Genomic DNA, 19,412 nt, shown 5'->3' on the forward strand with positions numbered 1-19,412 from the left:
CTCCTGCCCAGGATGCAGGTGACTTTAGAGCAACAAGGGCACAGTGCTGGCTCACGCCCACCAGTACCCCAAGGTCTCTTTTGGCAGGGCTGTTCTCCATCCTTACATCCTTACACCTTACACCCCTTACACCCCAGCTTGTACTGATGCAGACCCAGGTGCAGGCATTGCACTTGGCTTTGTTAAACTTCGTGAGGATGGATGGAGATGGAGGATGGATGGAGGGAGGGAAAGATGGACAGAAGGGTGGATAGGACAGTCAACGGTCCATGTGCTTCCCTGTATAGACTTATATGGGTGCAGGAGCCTGCAAACACTACCTCCTTTTTGCATTTCTACCTCCCACTGTCCGTACCTTTGAAAAATCACATGCATCAAATTCCAACCTGCAATTTTCTGGTTGAAAAACAAACAAACAAACAAATGAAACTCTGAAATTTGGGGGAAAACATCCTCTGAGAACTGACAATCTGCTCAGGTAAACAAAGGAGCCATCTGAGAAAACCACGGAGCTCGGCAGTAACCAGGATACGGAATTAACCATTCACTGGGCTGAACTAAACAGTGGGCTGACTGCTGAAAGGCATCCTTTGCTTCTCTGAGGGCACTGCAAATCCCAGCGCTCGCCGTGGCCAAGGATGACAGAACAAAAGCAAAAACCAGTCCTTGTCAAAAGCAAACGGGAGGTGTGAGCTGGAAAAAAATCCCTCCTCTTTGTCGGGCCTTTGGAACATGCCAGGATGGGAAGGACAGACATCTTTCTGCCTCCCTTTTCTGGACTCACTGACCCTGGGGGCTCTTTTCCTAAAGACACTGGTTGCTTTAATTGAGCTATAATGGGCTCTGATCTTGTTTGCATCTGTCCCCTTTGTCTTCAGGCCCTGTCTGTTCTGGGAAAGGAAAAGCTTTTAACTCTTTAGGCTCCGTTGCTTGGAGACCTTTCCTGCTGAGAAACAACCAGCACCAACAATTCCCAAGGCAAACCAGCAGCAATAGCAAAACAAACCACCCTGCAGAGATCATGGCTGAAAAACGAAGGCTGAAAAACCCTCCAAGATCCCCAACCCCAACCCATCCCACCGTGCCCACCAGCCATGTCCCCAAGGTCCGGGTCCTTTTGGGCTGTGTGTGGTCACTGAGGCACAGTGGGGACATGGAGGGGACATTCCTTGCAGGGACACTCCTGGGGATGCTTCAAGGTGTGGCTCCCATCCTGCAGGCTTGCTGGGCAGCTCTTTGCCTGTGCTGCTGGGAAGGATCCCACCTGAGCCCCATAGAAGGTCCAGACATTGAGAAGAGCCTTTTGCCCCCAGAAATGTCATGCCAACCCCTGCAGCTGCTGTATCACTGATTCCCTGAGCAGCTTTTTGCTCATGGTTCATTATTACAGTAAAAAATATCATGTTCTAGATTTATTGATGTACAAGTTGGCTCCGTGGAAAAGCTGACCAAGGCTCAGCTGGGTAATAAATATTGATGTCCTGCTCTGTCATGGGCATGCTATTTGCCTTTTGTATCTATGTTTCCTTAAATCAGGAGAGAAAAATACTTGGAAATGGTTTTGAAATCTTCCAAAGCTTGAAAGGGCTCAGAGGTTTCCAGTTAGTCAGGGACAGGGATGCAGCTATTGCTGTGCATTGGTGAAACCACACCTGTGCTTTGTGCTACAAGGGAGCAGAGCTCTCTGCACTATGGGGTCTTCCAACAATTAGATGTTCTCTGCATAACTGCTGCTGGAAATATAAGCTGGTGCTGGTCACAGAAGGGGAAGATTCACACTTAGGGGATGGGTTGGATGGGATGGGATGGGATGGGATGGGATGGGATGGGATGGGATGGGATGGGATGGGATGGGATGGGGATGGGGATGGGATGGGGTGGGATGGGATGGGATGGGGTGGATGGGATGGGATGGGGTGGGATGGGATGGGATGGAATGGGGTGGGATGGATGGGATGGGATGGGATGGGATGGGATGGGATGGGATGGGATGGGATGGGATGGGACGGGATGGGATGGGATGGGGTGGGATGGGATGGGATGGGATGGAATGGGATGGGATGGGATAGGGTGGGATCAGAGCCATGGAGATGTGGTACTGAGGGATGTGGGCAGTGGGCATGAGGGTTGGGAGAGGGGTTGGGGCTTCTGGAGGGCTTTTCCAGCCTTCCTGACTCTGTGATCCTATGATTGAGGTGGTGATTCTCCCATCCCAGCTCTCCCGCGTGTTTCTCTGATTGCTTTCACATCTTTCTCCTGTTCTCTGTGCTGACTTGGTTTGGTTGTGGAGAGGCTGGAGGGGATCATCAGTGAGATACCACTGAGCTGTGATTCCATGCGCTGATGACACCCAGTGCTGCTCACTCCTCCTCCCTGCAGTCCCATGGCAGCACCTCCAGGGGAATTTGTCTGCTGTTCCATTTACTCATATCACCCAATTCTCAGTCACTGAAATCTCATTTTCTCACCATTCCTCCTCCCACACGTGTGTTCCATGGTACCCCTCCAGTGACATTCCCCTTGGCCTTTTCCTTCTCAGGTATTTATAGTCAGTTATCCGATCTCCTGTGCTTGTATTCAGCTCGGGAGCATTAAGCCCTTTAATCCCTCAATAGGTCATTCCTGTAATCCCTTTATCAGCAGCCCTTGTGATTGGGTTGATCAATGTCCATCTCCGAATGCCAACCCTTGAAGCCCTGGGTCACCGAGCTGCGGGTTTTGCAAGTCATCCAGCTTTACACATCAGCATACTGGGGTGACCCCACAGGACCCCATACCCGGAATGGAGCAGTTTGCATGTGGGGAGCTGGCTGTGCTCCTGGACCGAGGACCTGAAGGTTTACCTGCAAGGAGCGATGCCATGACACGCATCCAGTGGGAGGGAAGTTATCAGGAGGAAGCTGAAAGCGTAATTGCAGTAATTATCTGTTGGTTTCTCTTTCCTGGAGGTGCCCAAGGCCAGGTAGGATGGGTCCAAGGCGGCCTGTCGGATGGGTGGCACCCAGCCCACAGCAGGAGGTTGGAACCAGGTGAGCCTTGAGGTCCTGTTTCCAACTCAAGCCATTCTATGACCCTGACTATGATTCTATGATTCCTCTTTCGCCATTGAGTTCCATTACGGAATTTCATATCCACACTGTTGTGTGTGACCACAAAATGATTTAAGACTCAAGAATCCACAAAAATTCCTCTGTATGTGGCCAACTGCTGTGGTGCTGTATTCCTTTGTCCGTGGTGCCACATGCTGGGGACCAAAGAAGGGACAGTCCTTGCAGGGACAGCCCTGGTGCAGAGATGATGCTTCAAGGATGTGACTTGGACATGGAGGTAGCAGAGATATTGGATATAAATCTATCTAGAAAGATCTTTCTGCACCTAATCAAGATGGTGTGGAGCTGGATGCACTTCTCCAGGTGCACACACTTCACCTGGTGAGCTCTGACCCGGGTCTGCATTGGAGCCGGGGCCTCACCTCTTGTGAAGCTGATGCCAATGGTCTCTATAATTGTAGAACTGAAGATTATCCTGAGTTGGGAGGCACCCATATGGATCATTGAGTTCAACTCCTGGCTCCACACTGCACCCCTCATCATTATTATTAATAATAATTTTCATATTTAAATGATTTTAAATCAAACCATCTTCCCTCCCATAAAGTCTTACACTGAGCTTTACTGCGCTGCTCCTGTGACATACCATTCCCACTGCTGTAACTGGTGGGTATGTGTGCACGAGGGGAAAACTTGCACACACGGCACGTGATGTTGGTTGGTGATCAGAGACAAGGAGTCAATCCCTTTTTGTCAGCAGATTAGCATAGAAAAATAGAAATTTGGAGAGTAGCACAGGAAGCAGCTTCAGACCTGGCCCAGGATGGGCACCATCAGCTGTAGCTCAACTGGAAGCTCAACATCCCAAATTCATCTGAGGATGCCTGGAAAAGATTCACCAGCTCCTTGTTAATTAGCTCCCAAAACACTGCTGTCATTGTGTGGGGATGCCTGGAGCTATTCCCTGCCTCTGCATCAAGGATGAGACCCATTCCTGCACAGATGAGACCCAGCACAGCCTCCTGGGCATCTACTGAAAGCCAACACTAACTCAGGGTGCTGCAACATTCAGTGTTTGCTCTGCTTTCCTCCCCAGTGTGATACCCCTAGCACCATGCAAACCAGCTTTCTTGGGTGGCATCAAAGCCCACTGGGCAAATCCCAGTGCAGTGACAATGGTGTCCTTGGTCATTCCCAACCCAACATCCCATCATGACACCGTGGCCTTTTCCCAGGAGAACAGGGAAAGCTGTTCTTCAACCCAAGCCAGTGTCCCATCGTGGCACTATGGCCTTCATCCAGGAGAAAGGGGAAAGCTATTCCCCAGTCCAACCCAACAACCTATCATGGCATCATGACTTTTTCCCAGAACAGGGAAAGCTGTTTCCCAACCCAACATCCCATCATGGCACCGTGGCCTTTTCCCAAGAGAACAGGGAAAGCTGTTCCCCAACCCAGTGTCCCATCGTGGCACCATGGCCTTTATCCAGGAGAAAGCTATTCCCCAACCCAACCCAGCGTCCCACCATGGCCTTTTCCCAGAAGGACAGAGAAAGCTATTCTCCAACCCATCTCAACCCAACTCAGCCAGTGCCCCATCGTGGCACCATGGCCTTTATCCAGGAGAAAGGGGAAAGCCATTCCTGCTTTCGGCTGTAATTTGAACTCTAAGGCACTTTTATTTTATTTTATTTTATTTTATTTTATTTTATTTTATTTTATTTTATTTTATTTTATATTATTTTATTTTATTTTTTAACTCCTATGCTTTCCAAGAGAGGTTTACAGCCAGCAGCTCCATTGGGCTAATTAGAACTAATGGATTTTACTTGACGTATGCGATTAGATTATTTCCATTGCTGATTCCTGGAAGTGAATGAGCAGCCATGCTTCAGGATTTATATAGAAGCACACAGTTCTCTCCGGGAGACACCGAGTGATTTGTTCTTTCTGCAGCCTCTAGCTTCATCCAGCACTGCTGGGTATCTGCAGAGCCTCCTGACACTGCCAAACCTTGCAGAGCTCAGGAAAAAGCAGAGATGGGGGATGCATGACTTTGCACCTTCCTGCAAAACCAGCCCATTGCTCTGTGCACATGCAAAATCCCAGAGGGATGCTAGGCACTGTGCAAAAGCCCAGCAAGCAAGCTGGATGCAGGGCTGGGATGCTCTGCAGCTGTAGGACGGGAGCTGTTGCATTGGGTTACTGTGGGCTTGATCCCTTTGCAATCTTTGGGCTTGATCCCTTTGCAATCTTTGGGCTTGATCCCTTTGCAATCTTGCAGACCTTGGGTGGCGTTTTTCCTGCTTTCCTATCATCAAACTGAAAGCAGCGTGCAAAGAAACGCAGGGCTGGAGCCAGGCGCTGCTGCACCTTGTGCAAAAAGGGATTGCAGTGCATTCAGAGCTTCTGTGCTCCCCATGGAATTGCCTTTATAACGTCAGTTTGAAGAGGAAAGCGGTGACTGGTGCTTCTGTTGCAGGTGCTCACCCCTCTGCCACACGCAGAGCAACGAGCTCCTGGAAAACTGATGTGAACCCCAGTGCTGAAAAGAGCAGTTCCTGTGTCTTTAATGAAAATCCCACCCCTGCAACCCTGCAATGAAATGGCAGAGGGAGATAATTGGCCACAATAACAGAGTGCAGTGTCTGCACGCGTGCACGTGTCCATGTGTGTGCACGTGTCCTCATGCATGTGTAGGTGAGCACGTGTGCATGAGTTCATGCATCTGTGCACGCTCTCACATGCATGTTTCTGTACGCATGTGTATGTTGTGCATGAGTTGATCTGTGCCAGGGCATGTGTGCACGTATTAGAGTGCAAGCATGTGTGCCTACATGTATGAATGCATTTGCATGTGCCCATGGGTGTGCGTGTATGAGTGCACATGGGTGGGTGTTCCTACGTGAGCACTTGCATGTGCACATGGATTTGCAAGTGTGTGTGTGTGACTGCACGTGTGTGTGTTTATGCCTGCACACCTGTGTGCACCACGGTTCACATGTGATTTTGCATGTTCTCCTGTGTGCATGTAGACGCGTGCATGTAATTGTGTATGTGCAAATGCTTGTACTTTGCACGTGTGTACCCGTGTGTGTATGCACACGTGTGAATCTCTATGCATGCATGTTTGCAAGTAGGGGTGTGTAGGTGCATGTATACCTGTGTGTGTGCACAAGTGTGCATGCATGTGGTTGCATGTGTGTGTGCACATGCACTTGTGCATTCGTGTCCGTGTGTGTGCATGCATTTCCGTAGGTGTGTCCAGCTGTGTGTGCATGTGTGTGCATACATCTACATGTAAACATGCACATGCATACAGGTTCACACATGTGCACATGCACGTGCAATAGATGAGCATCCACACATGTATAATCACAGACATGCGTCCACACGCACAGATACGCACACATGAACACATGCACAGTCACACAGTGAACTGAGTGCACACAGCAGCCACAGCCACACACATGCATTCACATGCAAGCACACGCTCGCACACACAAGCACGGTTACACCTGCACACATCTGTGCACATGCAAACACATTTATGTGCACACATTCAAATGCACGCAAGTGAAACCACATGCATGCAAGCTTGTGCACACACAGGGATATGCTTGCAACAACTCACCCCTACGTGCAAACATGCACATGCAGGTACACACACATACACATACATGTGCAATATGCAAGCATTCACACGTGCATTCACATACATGCATCCACACGCACAGGTTTGCACACATGAGCGCACACAACACACACGGACTGAATGCACACAGCTGTGTGAGCATGCACAGTCGCACACATGCACCCAAATGCAGGCACACGCTTGCACATACGTGCCTCCATGCAGGCACTCAACCATGCACACCCCCACACCCAGCCCTCCATGCAAGCGTGCACAAACGGAAGCGCACACGCGAGGCACATGCATGCACACGCGTGCTGGTGCATGTGCAGACATGTCCTGATGCGTGCACACACCTGCACACACACATATGTGCACACATGCATACGCGCAAACGTTGCTACGCACGGCCGCGTCCTGCGCGCGTGCGCATGCGCGCAGGTGCGCCACCGCCCCTTGGCTGAGCCCCGCCCCCTTGGTAAGCTCCGCCCCCTTTAGGCCCAGCCCCCGTCAGAAGCCCCGCCCCGTTCTGCGCTGCGCTGCGCGGGCGTTGCGCGGGGCTTTGCGCTCCGCTCCCTGCACCGCTCCGATCTCTGCGTGCGGCCGCTGCGCGGAAAGTGCGCGGAGCAGCGCGGAGCAGCGCGGAGCGGGGCCGCCATGGCGTGGCCCTGCATCACCCGCGCCTGCTGCATCGCCCGCTTTTGGAACCAGCTGGATAAAGCCGATATCGCCGTCCCTTTGGTTTTCACCAAATATTCCGAAGCCACCGAGCAGCCCCTCCCCGCGCAAATCCCGCGCAGCGCGGCGGCGCCCATCGATACCCAACCCGGGGGCGATGCCGCGGCTGCGGGCGGGGGGGACGCGGCTCCCGGCCCCGCACGGCCCGGAACGGCCCCGCACGGCTCTCCGCCCGCGGACTCGGTGATGCGGCACGACTACAAACCCTGGAAGGTGCAGCGCCCCGAGCCCAGCTGCAAACCCAAAAGCGAGTACCAGCCGTCCGATACGCCCTTCGAGAAGGAGACGCAGTACCAAAAGGATTTCCGCGCTTGGCCCATCCCTAAAAGAGGGGACCACCCGTGGATCCCCAAAGCGGGTCCTTCCCCTATGCTCGTCCCTGAGCGCGGATCTCCCGAGAAAGCGGCTCAGGAGAAGAGGAGGAAGAAGGAGGAGGAGGCAGAGGCGGACGAGGAGCATCCCAAGGCGGCCCGGCCCGGGGATGGCCGAGAGAAGGGGCGGCAGAGGGGCGACGAGGCGGGCGGGCAGGAGGGCCGGGGCCGGGCGGCCGCCGATGCTCTCAACCGGCAGATCAAGGAGGAGGTGGTGGCGGCGGGGGTCAGCTCGTCCTACAGGTGAGATCCCCCCTCGGCCGTCCCGTCCGTCTCTGGGGGGCGGGGCGGTTTGGTTCCCGAGGATTTTCGCTGTCGCTTTGTCGCCCTGTAGCCACCTTTCGGCACGTCCCGCTTTATTGGGATGCAGGGAGTGAAGGTTCGGGTCCTACGGGGAGGGTCTGCAGCGCGGCCCCCACTCGCCGTGCGGGTGCTCTGGTCACTTCTCTGCCGTGTGCAAAGCTCTGCTGGTCCCTTTCGAGAGGATCTCTGGGTGTTCAGAGACCCCACTGCATCCTAACAGCATCCCTGTATCCCAGCAGGGACCCAATATCCTGAAAGCATCCCTGTATCCCTGTAGTGTCCCTGTATCCCAGCAGCATCCCTGCATCCCAGCAGCGTCCCTGGATCCTGACTGCATCCCTGTATCCTGGCACTGTCCCTGCATCCTGAAAGCATCCCTGTATCCTGAGAGCATCCCTGTATCCCGACAGCATCCCTTCCTCTTACAATGCAGAGACCCCCACTGCATCCTGACATCATCCCCGCATCCCGACAGCATCCCTGCATCCAGAAACATCCCAGTCCCTGGCTTCAGAGACCCCCCTACATCCCTACAGCATCATCCCTGGGCCCCAGGCATGCTGGACCAGCAGCATCCCTAAGACAAAGCATCCCAGGGCCGTGTTGGGATGCGGGTGACGCGCGCCCTGCGCTGCTTGGGTGGGGCAGCCTTGGGATGCTGCCATGTTTAACGCGGCACGGCGTGGGGCGGCACGTCCCTGGGTTCCCCCCCCTCCCTTCCCCCCCCTTTTATTCCCCACCCCAGTCTCGGTGCCCTGATTTCACCCCTTTTAGCATTCGCTGCATTAATCTCCTTGCTTTGCTTGTATTTCTGAGCGGGGTCGGATGCGTCGGGAATGCAAAAACAAAGTGGCTGCTGCCCTGCACGGGTGTTTGCAAGGAGGATTTGCTGAGATTGTGTTTTCCAGAGCTTTCTTTGGCAGTGCCCACCTCTGCCGAGGGTGGGGATGGCAGAGAGCAGAGCTGGGGAGGGGGGCTGCTTTGTGACCTAGGTGTGACTGCAGCTTTTTGCTTGTTCCTGTGCCTGTGTGCACAGCGGTGGGTTGGGGAAACATCAATTTTCTTCCCTAAGGGGGGTTTGGAGATCGTGCTCTGCCACCAAGCAGATAGTAAATCCTTGCAGGTTTACTGTGAAGCTGGGTTTTCTGTCCCACTGTCCCTATTCTCCAGGTGGGAGATGGCTCAAGCAATGGGATCTAGGGTTTATTTTTGCTTGTTTTTGCTGTGTTTTGGAAGAACCACATCCATCTCTCTGGGGATGCGGTGGTTCAGGTGCTCTGAGATGGCAGAGGATGGGCAGGGATTTTCGAGTTGTCTGTTTTGGGATTGGGAATAGAGCTGGAGAGCTGTCACATTGCACTCTTCCATTGCTACAAAGGATAATTAGGGTTATTTACGTAATTATTTAGATGCAGATTGCTTGCCGTTCCACCCCTGTGTGCACCCCATAGTCTGCTCCAGCAAACCCCTACAGCTGCATGTCCTCCCTGTGCAGAGGCTCAGATGGGTTCAGGTGCTGGACCCAATAGGAGCACGAAGGCTTGATATTGTGGCTGATTGCTCTCAGCTTCTGTTCAAATCAGGCATCTTTGAAGTGTTGCTTTTTGTTTGGGTTTCTGAAAGCCAAACTCTGCCAATCCCCATCACTGTGGAAAACCTCACTGCTCTTGGGTCTCCCTACCTGTATAGGGTGGTGTAGGGTTAGGTGAGATTGGAACATCTCCAAGGATGAAGGTTCCACTCCAAGGATGGGGCCACCCACAATTACCAGATGGGGCAGCCAGAATTACCCCCTAACAACCCAGGGGTGGCTGACATGGGGCTTTGTCCTCTGTGCCCTTTGCTGGTGTGTGGCTGCTGGCTGGAGGCAGAACTGGGGAAGATTTCCTTCCAGTGCTACGAATCAGCGTAATGCGATGCTCCGGGGCTGGGAAGAGACCTTTGGTGAAACCAAAGAACACACCACTAATGGCTTGTCAGCGTGCTGTGATGCTGTGTTGTTTACTGGGGAGTTTGGAACAGAGCATGGGATGCGTCCAGCGACGAGCCCAAGGTCATCAGCGCATGAGAAAGGGAGGAATTCCCCTTTTTACCTCTTCATAGAGAATACTGCAGGGCCTGCGTGCTGTGAGCTCTCGGGTCTGCTCAGAGCAATAGAGCAGAGAGTGTTCCTGATGGTGATGGCCATGGAGGATGGAGGCTGCTCCCAGCCCTGGTGCTGGAGGATTATTCAGAATAATAGAATAGTTAAGATTGGAAGAGACATCCAGGACTGTCTTGTCCAACCCTCAACCCATCCCCACCGTGCCCACTCATGGAATCATGAAGGTTGGACAAGACCTCCAAGATCCCCAAGTCCAGCTGTCACCTCATCTCCCCCCATGCTCACTCAATCCTTCAGCAAGTCCAGAGCAGCTATGGCAGCACTGCACATCTGCAGGGGACTCCACGTGCCCCAGAGATCCTACAGAATAAATGGGAAAACCATTTGTGTAGGGAAATGACCGAGTGTGAGTCCAATCCTAATGGTTTCTGTAAGTGAAGTGACTCCCAGGACAGTTGTAGTTTGAATCCCTTGGGAGCAAGTAGGCTTGAAGGTGATCAGGTTGTGCATGTTGGCATCTGTTTGCCATGTAGGGTCTTATTTCTCTTCTGCAGTGGGGAAACAGAAACAGGGCTTCCCAGGGACCACCTGATCCCTTCCCAAAACACGGGCTGCCCAGGCAAAGCTATGGGGCCAGTTTGCACTGCTTTCATCCCCCTCCTCTTTGCTCCCAGCAGACCTTGAGGGACCACATAAGGACATCTTTCAGCAAGGAGGAAAACTGGGTTTGTATATTTTTCCCTGGAGAAAAAATGAAAGGGGAAATCTCAAATGAGAAGCACCGCTCCCGTTGTGCAGAAGCGGGTGGTAGTGCAATGAGTTTCCCCATGAGAAGCAATACTGTGAAGCTTTGTTTTCAGATTCTTTACTAGAGACATATATGGATTTTTTTATTTTTTTTTACCAAATTTTTTATTTATTTTTCCCACCGATTTCTTTTCCTATCAGAGGAAATGAGAGGAATAGTGGTGACTCCTGTAGTATTAACGAGGCGCCTGTTGCTAATGCGCTGTCGCTCATCTCAAGCCCTGGAGGTGCTGAAGACGTGGAGCAAATGGGAAGTGTAGGAGCTGCAGGGATGAATGACTCAGTGCTGGAGCTGCTGTGAGCTCTGTGAGACGCAGAGGAGCTGACTCAGGAGGGATGTCCTCCTTGGAGCCACTCACACACAGATGGGGAGTTCATGCTCCATCACTGTGCAACTGGGGATGTCGGGTTGGAAGGACGTCCCCATCTGGTCCACATCGCAGTTCTGAGATAGGATGGAGGAGATAATGAACCAGAGCTTTTCTGGGCAGACTTAATCTCCCAATGTCGTTTAGCTATGACCTCTCATTTTGCATAGGAGCGATGTTAAGTTAATCCATACAGATGTGGGGATCCAAGATTGCTGTCGGCTGCAAGGAAGGCAAAGGAACGGGGAATTTTCATCCATCCGGAAAAGGAGGTTCAGTGGGTGATACTGAGTGGCTTTGGCTCTGTCCATACTCTTAGCAGATGATGCTGGTGCTCCAGCGACCGTTGTGTGGGATAATGGCATGGATAAGGCTCTCACAGTGAGATGTGGAGAGGGTTGAAATGAGTGTTGCAGCTGTTTTATCACGCTCCGCATCGGAGGTGTTCAGCAGATGCGTAGATGTGGCACCTGGGGACGTGGTCGGTGGGCACAGGAGGGATGGTACTGTGTCCAGTTTTGGGCCCCTCACTGCAAGAAAGATATTGAGGCCCTGGAACGTGTTCAGAGGAGGGCAACAAAGCTGGTGAGGGGTCTGGAACACAGGGCTGATGAGGAGAGGCTGAAGGAGCTGGGAATGTTCAGGGTGAGAAGAGGAGCTCAGGGGAGACCTCATTGCTCTCTATGACTTCCTGAAGGGAGGCTGCAGGGAGCTGGGGGTCGGCCTCTGCTCTCGTGTCATCAGTGATAGGAGCAGAGGGAACGGCTTCAAGCTACGGCAGGGGAGATTCAGGCTGGACATGAGGAAGTATTACTGTTCAGAAAGGGTGGTCAGGCACTGCAATGGATGCCCAGGGAGGTGGTGGAGTCACCGACCCTGGGGGTGTTCAAGGAAAGGCTGGATGTTGTGTTGAGGGACGTGGTTTAGTGGGAGCTATTGGGAATAGAGGAACAGTTGGACTGGGTGAGCTTTTAGGTCTTTTCCAACCTTGGTGATTCTATGATTTTATGTTTCTATGATTCTATGATTCTATGGGTTGGGCTTGAGGATCTGGGAGGTCTTTTCCAACCTTAAGGATTCCATGATTCTGCAGTTTTATGACCGGTCTCCCCTGGATGTGGTCTGTCCATCAGCTGGGAAAGAGTCTCGGTGCCATTCCAACCCAAAAGTCATATTGCCTGCACTCACCCTGAAGTGGACAGTATCCATCTTCAGGCTCAGCTGGAAGCAGTGTAGGCAGAGCAGAATTTTGTGGCTGTGCGTGCTGCAGGGCGGGATTGAAGGAGGTGGCATTCTGGTGATGGAGTTGTTGGTGGACCTGAGCAGTTTTTTGTCTGCTCATGCTCTGCTGTGGTCACCTTGGCAGGGACTCCATGGCACATAGGATTGGATGGAACCCCCTGAACCATTACATCCAATTATAGACATCCCATTGCTTAGTTTTTTTTCTGTCCCCCAGATCAGCTGTTCTTCTCTCCCTCTTCCTGAGGGAAACCAGCATTTCTAAAATATGGATCCAACGTGCTGCTTGTGGATCTGGGGAGGAGACGCCCATCTCTTCCTGACCCCACCACACCACCTTTGTGGCCATCACTACCTCTGCTGACCCCTTCATTCTCCTTAGGCACTTCCAGCCATAGCAAGAAATCCCAGTGATTAGAGCCCAGCCTGGGAGCTTCCTGCTGGATTTTCACCCCATTTTGAGCACGCCAGTCGAGGTCCTTCCCTTTCTTCTTCCTGCATGCTATCCTGATCCTCCTCCCTCCCGGTGCTGCCCATAGTATCGTGCCATTAGGAGGTCTCATCAGCGTTGCCCTACTTTTGTGTGCCAAAGTCAACCTCAGCACCGTTAAGCACCTCTAACCTCCTTCCAGGCTGCAGCTCAGCGTTCAACACTTTGCATTTCCATTTCCCGTGCCCAGTTTCTCGTTCGGCTGATGTTCGTATTCGCTGGCTTAATTAATAATCTCCCACGTGGCACGGTATCAAATGCTTTAGATAGATTTTCACATTTTCTTTGTCTGCTAAGTCAGTTATAGTATCAAAGGACGTGTCAGACATCCCTCCTCCTCCCCTCCCCATCCCTGCTGTGTTTGTTTGGACAGCAGTGCATGCAGGAGCAGATGCTGCCGAGCAGACCCCAATTCCACATGGCAGCTTCGGGCTACTGCTGTAAAGCAAACAATAAATAAAGATAAGAGGGAGAGAGATCGTCTCATTTAGACAGCAGGACTCTGTCTGCCTTTCCTTTGCCAAATAAATCATGAATAGCTGTTGTAAATTTGTCTCCTCTCACATTTAGAGCACGACCTTTGCTTTCCCTGTCTCCTAACAGCGGAACAACCCTTCGATTTCTAAGTACTTCTGCACTCTCCCCTCTATCAATCTTGCTCTCCTTTGCTCTTTGCTGGATGCGAGCACAGCCCTGGTGCTGATATCTGCAGGTGAGCCTTGCTGCTCTGTGCTGAGCAGCAGGGAAGGGCAGCTTCAAGGAACTCTCAGAGGATGCAAGTTTGATTTCTTTGGATTGGTAACTCTGCACCTTGGATACCCTTCAGATGTCCCCTCTCTCTCACTGTGTTTCTAATACACCCACAGGGCAGCTCAGCGACTGCTTCAACCTCCGCCTCGTCTCCCCTCCCCAAGCCCAGCATTGCAGGTGCTCTGTAGCAAACACGTTTTGCTTTCCTATTAATAGCTCCTTTTCTTACACAGTGCCTTCACCTGAGGAAACCCTGCAGCACCGCAACAGTGCGTGCATGCAGAGGCTGCTGCTGCATTGGGATCCCAGGGGTTTGCATGGGCTGCTGCAAAGCAAGCAGCAATGCACAGGGCTGCTGCATATACCCACACCCTGCAGGACAGCACGTTGTCTTGCAGATCGCTGCTCTCCTGCGGGTTTGTTGGGGATTTAAATCCTCACCTTGATGCCACAGATTTGCTTTTCCATGCTCATCCTCATCTTGCTGCCTTTATAAACTCTCTGCTTCCTGTGGGAGTGCTTTGTGTAAATGCGAGCTGTTGATTAAATGATGCTTACATGCAATTATTAGGTGAACTGGTGGATATTTTCCTCTTCTTTGTCCATTTTTTCTCCCAGTTCATAGGACTGTGGAATCATAAAGTCAGGAAAAGCCCTCCAAGATCCCCAAGCCCAATCCCAGCCCACCCCCCCATGCCCACTGCCTGCATCCCTCAGTGCCACATCCCCACAGTTCTGGAGCACCCCCAGGGGTGGTGACCCCACCACTCTCTGGGCAACCTGTGCCAGTAGCTGACCACTTCCTTCCCATTAATCCAGCTACACAGGCAGAGGGGGGGAGATGGGAGGGAGCCCATTTCCTGTAGAAGTGAAGCTGATGTATTTCTCCTAAAACAATGACAAGCAGACATCTTAGAAGCCATGCATTTATGTGGAGCTGGGCAGGTTGGGTTCAGCCAGAAATCCAGTGTAACCAGCAAAAAATTGGACTTGAGAAGGTCAGAGTTTGGCAGGCCAGTGTGTTGCAGTACAGAAGCCCAAGGTTTGTGTCTGGGTGCTGGGTGAAGGGTGAGAAAGTCCTTCAGGACCAGCCCTGATTGCTGAGCTTCAGCCTTCCTCCAGCATTTCCTTTTGCTTCTCCCCATGGAGGCAGGGCTGGAAACACAGGCAGGGCTGCAACTCTCAACTTTTACCATTCTCCCATTTGGGAAGCAGTGGGGCTGGTGGTTTCTTGGCAGAGCATGGTGCCAATAGGACGCCATTCCCAGCAGAGCAGGGTACTCTTTCCCTTCCCACCTCCACTTGATGGATTTTGAGTCTCCGTCAACCCTGAGTTCTGCCAGGAGGTCATCTTGCAAGGTATCTTGCAGTATGCTTGCAGTTTGAGCCACACTTTGCTGCCAGTGCAATGGAGTGAGCTCTGGTTTGGGGAAGTTATTTAAACTAAGGGGAGAATTAGATGCAAAAGTCTGATTGTTCCATTCTTTGCTGGGTTTTTGAAGCCAGGATGCATCTCAGGATTTAACATTTTGAAGTCCTGACAGCAGTGTAGTATAATCACAATATCCCGAGTTGGAGGGGACCCATAAGGATCATTAAGTCCAACATTTGGGCAGCTTTTGCAAAGCTGGCTCCTGGAATTTTGGACTGAGGGTGGTGGGATATATGAAGATGGAAGTGAGCAACTGGAAGATGTCTCATTAAATGTGAAGTGCCAGTGCTGTGAGTAGAAGCAAGACTTGTCTGTTCAGCCCTTCAAATCTCAACATCTACTACAGTCTGCAATCTAAGATCTCTACATCTACTTCTCTGAAAGAGTGGTCAGGCACTGCAATGGGCTGCCCAGGGAGGTGGTGGATTCACCAACCCTGTAGGAGTTCAAGGAACATTTGGACGTTGTGTTGAGAGACGTGGTTTAATGAGAGCTATTGGTGATGGGTGGATGGTTGGACTGGATGATCTTGGACATCTTTTACGACCTTGGTGATTCTGTAATTCTGTGATCTGGTCTTCCAGTGTTTCTTCAGGTATTTCTAGCCTTGGTGCTTTACACAGTGCTTCCAATGTGATGCAAAATGGGAAAAATGAAGGCTTGTATTATTCTTGAGCAGTGGGAAGGGTCAGGAGGTCTAGATATGGTCCACTCCTGTATCGGTTGCTTCATAGCCTCTCCACTCTTTTGTTTATTTATTTATTGAAATACAGAAAGGCTGTAATTGCTCTTCAAACACAGACAAATAGTGTTGATTGATGTGATACGAGTTCTGGATTTCAGCAGACACCATGTTCTAGCCCATATGAATACTACTTAGTGTGAGACCAGAGTCTGGTAGCATCCAAGGTTTGAGGCTTGGTATGGAAGTTGCATGGTTGTGTTATGCAGAAGGCAGAATGAGAATCGCTGTGGCCCTGATTGCTGTGGGCACTCCATCCCTCTGCTGCACTGGGAGACATCTCTTGGGAAGGGGAATGAGTGCTGCAGAGGTGTTCAGAGCTTCTGCAGGGCCAAATGAACACGCTGCTATGATACGATATGTAAGGGATAACTATGCTATAATAGGAAAGTAGTGTGTAAAGTTCTGTGAGATCATATGGAAAGATACTTATATACAAAATATATGAATATGTTGGTTTTACCTCTTTCTTGCATAGATTTTATTCGTTTACATTCATTCCATACTCTCAGGTATCAATGTGTTCAGGTGGTCTGACCAGCACATAGGCCAAGAGACACCAGCTACTGAGTCCTTACTGCACCTCCTGGTTTCCCTCAGCTGATGACAGCAAGCTAATTTTTGGACAGATGTTTAATATCATTTAGATTATACCAGATATACCATGACTCCATGACTCCTTGACTCCATGACTCCATGACTCCATGACTTCTTGATTCCATGACTCCATGACTCCATGACTTCTTGATTCCATGACTCCATGACTCCATGACTCCATGACTCCTTGACTCCATGACTTCTTGACTCCATGACTCCTTGACTCCATGACTCCTTGATTCCATGACTCCTTGACTCCATGACTCCTTGACTCCATGACTCCATGACTCCATGACTCCTTGACTCCATGACTCCATGACTCCATGACTCCATGACTCCTTGACTCCTTGACTCCTTGATTCCATGACTCCATGACTCCATGACTCCATGACTCCGTGGCTCCATGACTCCGTGGCTGCTTGATTCCATGAGTCCATAACTATAAATCCTTGACTCCTTGACTGTATGTAATGTGCTGCAGCTGTAATACTCTCCTCCTGCTGTGAGAGCATAGAGCATCTGGCCTTGGTGGAAATAACTAAGTTCTCATTTTAATCAGTTGGGAAAGGCAACCTCTGATAGTTTTTCTTGTTTTTCTTGGTGTTTGAACACGTTTTCAGTGCTATTACAGTCACACCTATCTTAATACTTTCATTACTTACCTCTGCTTCATCCTCGATGGCCCATTGTGAGGGCCGTGGAGCTTTGGAGACGTGTCCCAAGAGCTTGATCTGAATCTCAATGGAGTCAATGAATAAAAAACCCTCTGTACAGCTTGGAGCACGGATGTGTTTCTGCAGGAGCATCACAGTTTCAGCCAGCAATAGTGTTCATTGAACTCCAGCACCACGTGCACCCTGCACAGGTGGGTCACATCTGCTTCTTCCCTTCTGTATAGGATGCAACCAATCTTAAATATCTTATAGGATCATTAAGATTGGAAAAGCCCTCCGAGATCCCCATGCCCAATCCACCTCCCCAAGCCCAGTGCCACAGTGCCACATCTTCACAGTTCTGGATTATCTTCAGGGATGGTGACCACCCCCACTCCTTGGCAGCCTGTGCCAGTGCATCACTGCTCTTTGGAGAAGGAATTTCACCTAATATCCAACCCGAATCACCTCTGGCACGATGTAAAGCCATTACCTCTCATCCTGTCACTAGTTACCTGCGAGTTACCATGGACAATACCTCCCTAGCATCAGTACCTTATGGTGTATAGGAGCTTTTTAAGGACTTTAGGACTACCCCACCTGACTGCCTGTACAGTGCTATATTTCATCTGTATGCTGACTCCATCACTTGTGTCTGGTGAAATCATTTTGCATGCTGGAATTGGAATTCAAAGAGATCTTGACATATTGGTGAAACAGCCTGAAATAAATGGGAAGAGGGAAGTTCTTTACTCAGAGAGCGGTGAGGTGCTGGAACAGCTGCCCAGAGAGGCTGTGATGCCCCGTCCATCCCTGGAGGTGTTCAAGGCCAGGTTGGATGGGGCCCTGGGCAGCCTGGGCTGCTGTGAGATGGGGAGGTTGGTGGCTCTGCATTGGTGGGGGGTTGGAGCTTCGTGATCCTTGAGCTCCCTTCAACCCAAACCATTCTGTGATTCTGTGAAGCGGTTCAGGAGAGATGGAGGTGTGACAAATAGGGAGAAATAACAGTGGTAGCTCAAAAACCAAATGTCAGTAATTATTACTGCATTGAAAAAGAAAGTCTAGGAAGTAGTAATTTAAAACAAAACAAAACAAAACACCAAAAAAAGTAATGTACTGGCATGTATGTAGAGGAATGTGATGCATAAGGTGTATCGTCCTTACACATTAGTAAAGCCTCAGGTTAACTCTTGCTCAGGATTTGGCTTTTTATTTTGGCAGAGCTGTGGACCAAAGGAGGTCCATCAGGAAGGTGAGGAGGGCAGAAAGTGTGGTCACTAACGAGGGGGAAGGCGTTCAGTTATTGTGGGCAGGATGCAGAGCACGAAGGAGGCAGATAACTGTCTTTGCAGAGATGCAGAGGTCCATTGGGATGCTCCATCCCATGGAGAGGAGCAGGGCTTGTGTGCTGAATAGAAGAACGTACCCAGTGTTCTGCTGGAGCAGGGCTGAGAGATGTTGTGGCCACTGAGGGTGGCAGCAGGATGTCTCCACAGTCCCTCTTTTTGAAACTAAGGGGAAAGAAAGTCCTTAGCATTCATTCCCCGCATTGATTTTCTGCCTGCAGTGACCTTGGAGCTGCTTGTTTTTCTTTACGTTCTCTAAGGCACAGGTTGGATCAAGCAATTAAAGGTTTAATAAGAGTTGCATGGGTGTATGCGTGATGACATTTGATGGATGCTATCAGCCATCACCCACTGCTCTCCCTGCCAGCCTTTATCCCGTGCTGAGGTTGTGCTGGAGGCTGATGCCGTGTTGGACCTTGTGTTTCTCCATGACCAAAGGCCGAATAACCCCTTAATGGGCTTGAAGCCTGTGTGCATAGCTGGTGGTTTGAAGTCAAAAGTCATCGCTCAGCAGTTAATAGGGTTAATATGGGACTGCTGACCCCACCCTGCCTGGCTCAAAGCCTTTGCATGGAAAACCACACAACTTCCATGTGTGAAAACAGAGATTCGTGTTCTCCTCTCATGGATATCAATGGGAAAAGCCCTTTTGTTGGGAAACTGCCCCTTTAACTCAGCAGAGAACCCAGTGTGGCAGCCATAGGGCAACAACGTCTCCCCGTCCTTCATCCTGGCTGCAACCTAAGTTATTTTTCTTTTTTAGGCAATGCAATATTTAATTATTA

At 50.9% G+C, this 19,412-nt stretch overlaps 2 protein-coding genes across 3 annotated transcripts in view; one reads left to right on the top strand and one right to left on the bottom strand.

Annotated features, from left to right (window-relative positions):
- The window catches only part of GDPD5 (glycerophosphodiester phosphodiesterase domain containing 5), a 364,359-nt gene that overhangs the window by 100,062 nt on the left and 244,885 nt on the right, over window positions 1–19,412 (bottom strand). The gene's annotated exons all lie outside the window — the stretch shown is intronic.
- Window positions 7,209–19,412, top strand: part of MAP6 (microtubule associated protein 6) — a 36,518-nt gene continuing 24,314 nt past the window's right edge. Inside the window, exon 1 of the mRNA XM_052699340.1 lies at window positions 7,209–8,036. Within this exon, the coding sequence (XP_052555300.1) occupies window positions 7,342–8,036 (695 nt within the window). The 5' untranslated portion in view covers window positions 7,209–7,341. The remainder of the gene's footprint in view (window positions 8,037–19,412) is intronic.

The sequence above is a fragment of the Tympanuchus pallidicinctus genome, unplaced genomic scaffold (assembly GCF_026119805.1).
Source record: "Tympanuchus pallidicinctus isolate F22 unplaced genomic scaffold, pur_lepc_1.0 scaffold36, whole genome shotgun sequence".
Classification (NCBI taxonomy): Eukaryota; Metazoa; Chordata; class Aves; order Galliformes; family Phasianidae; genus Tympanuchus; species Tympanuchus pallidicinctus.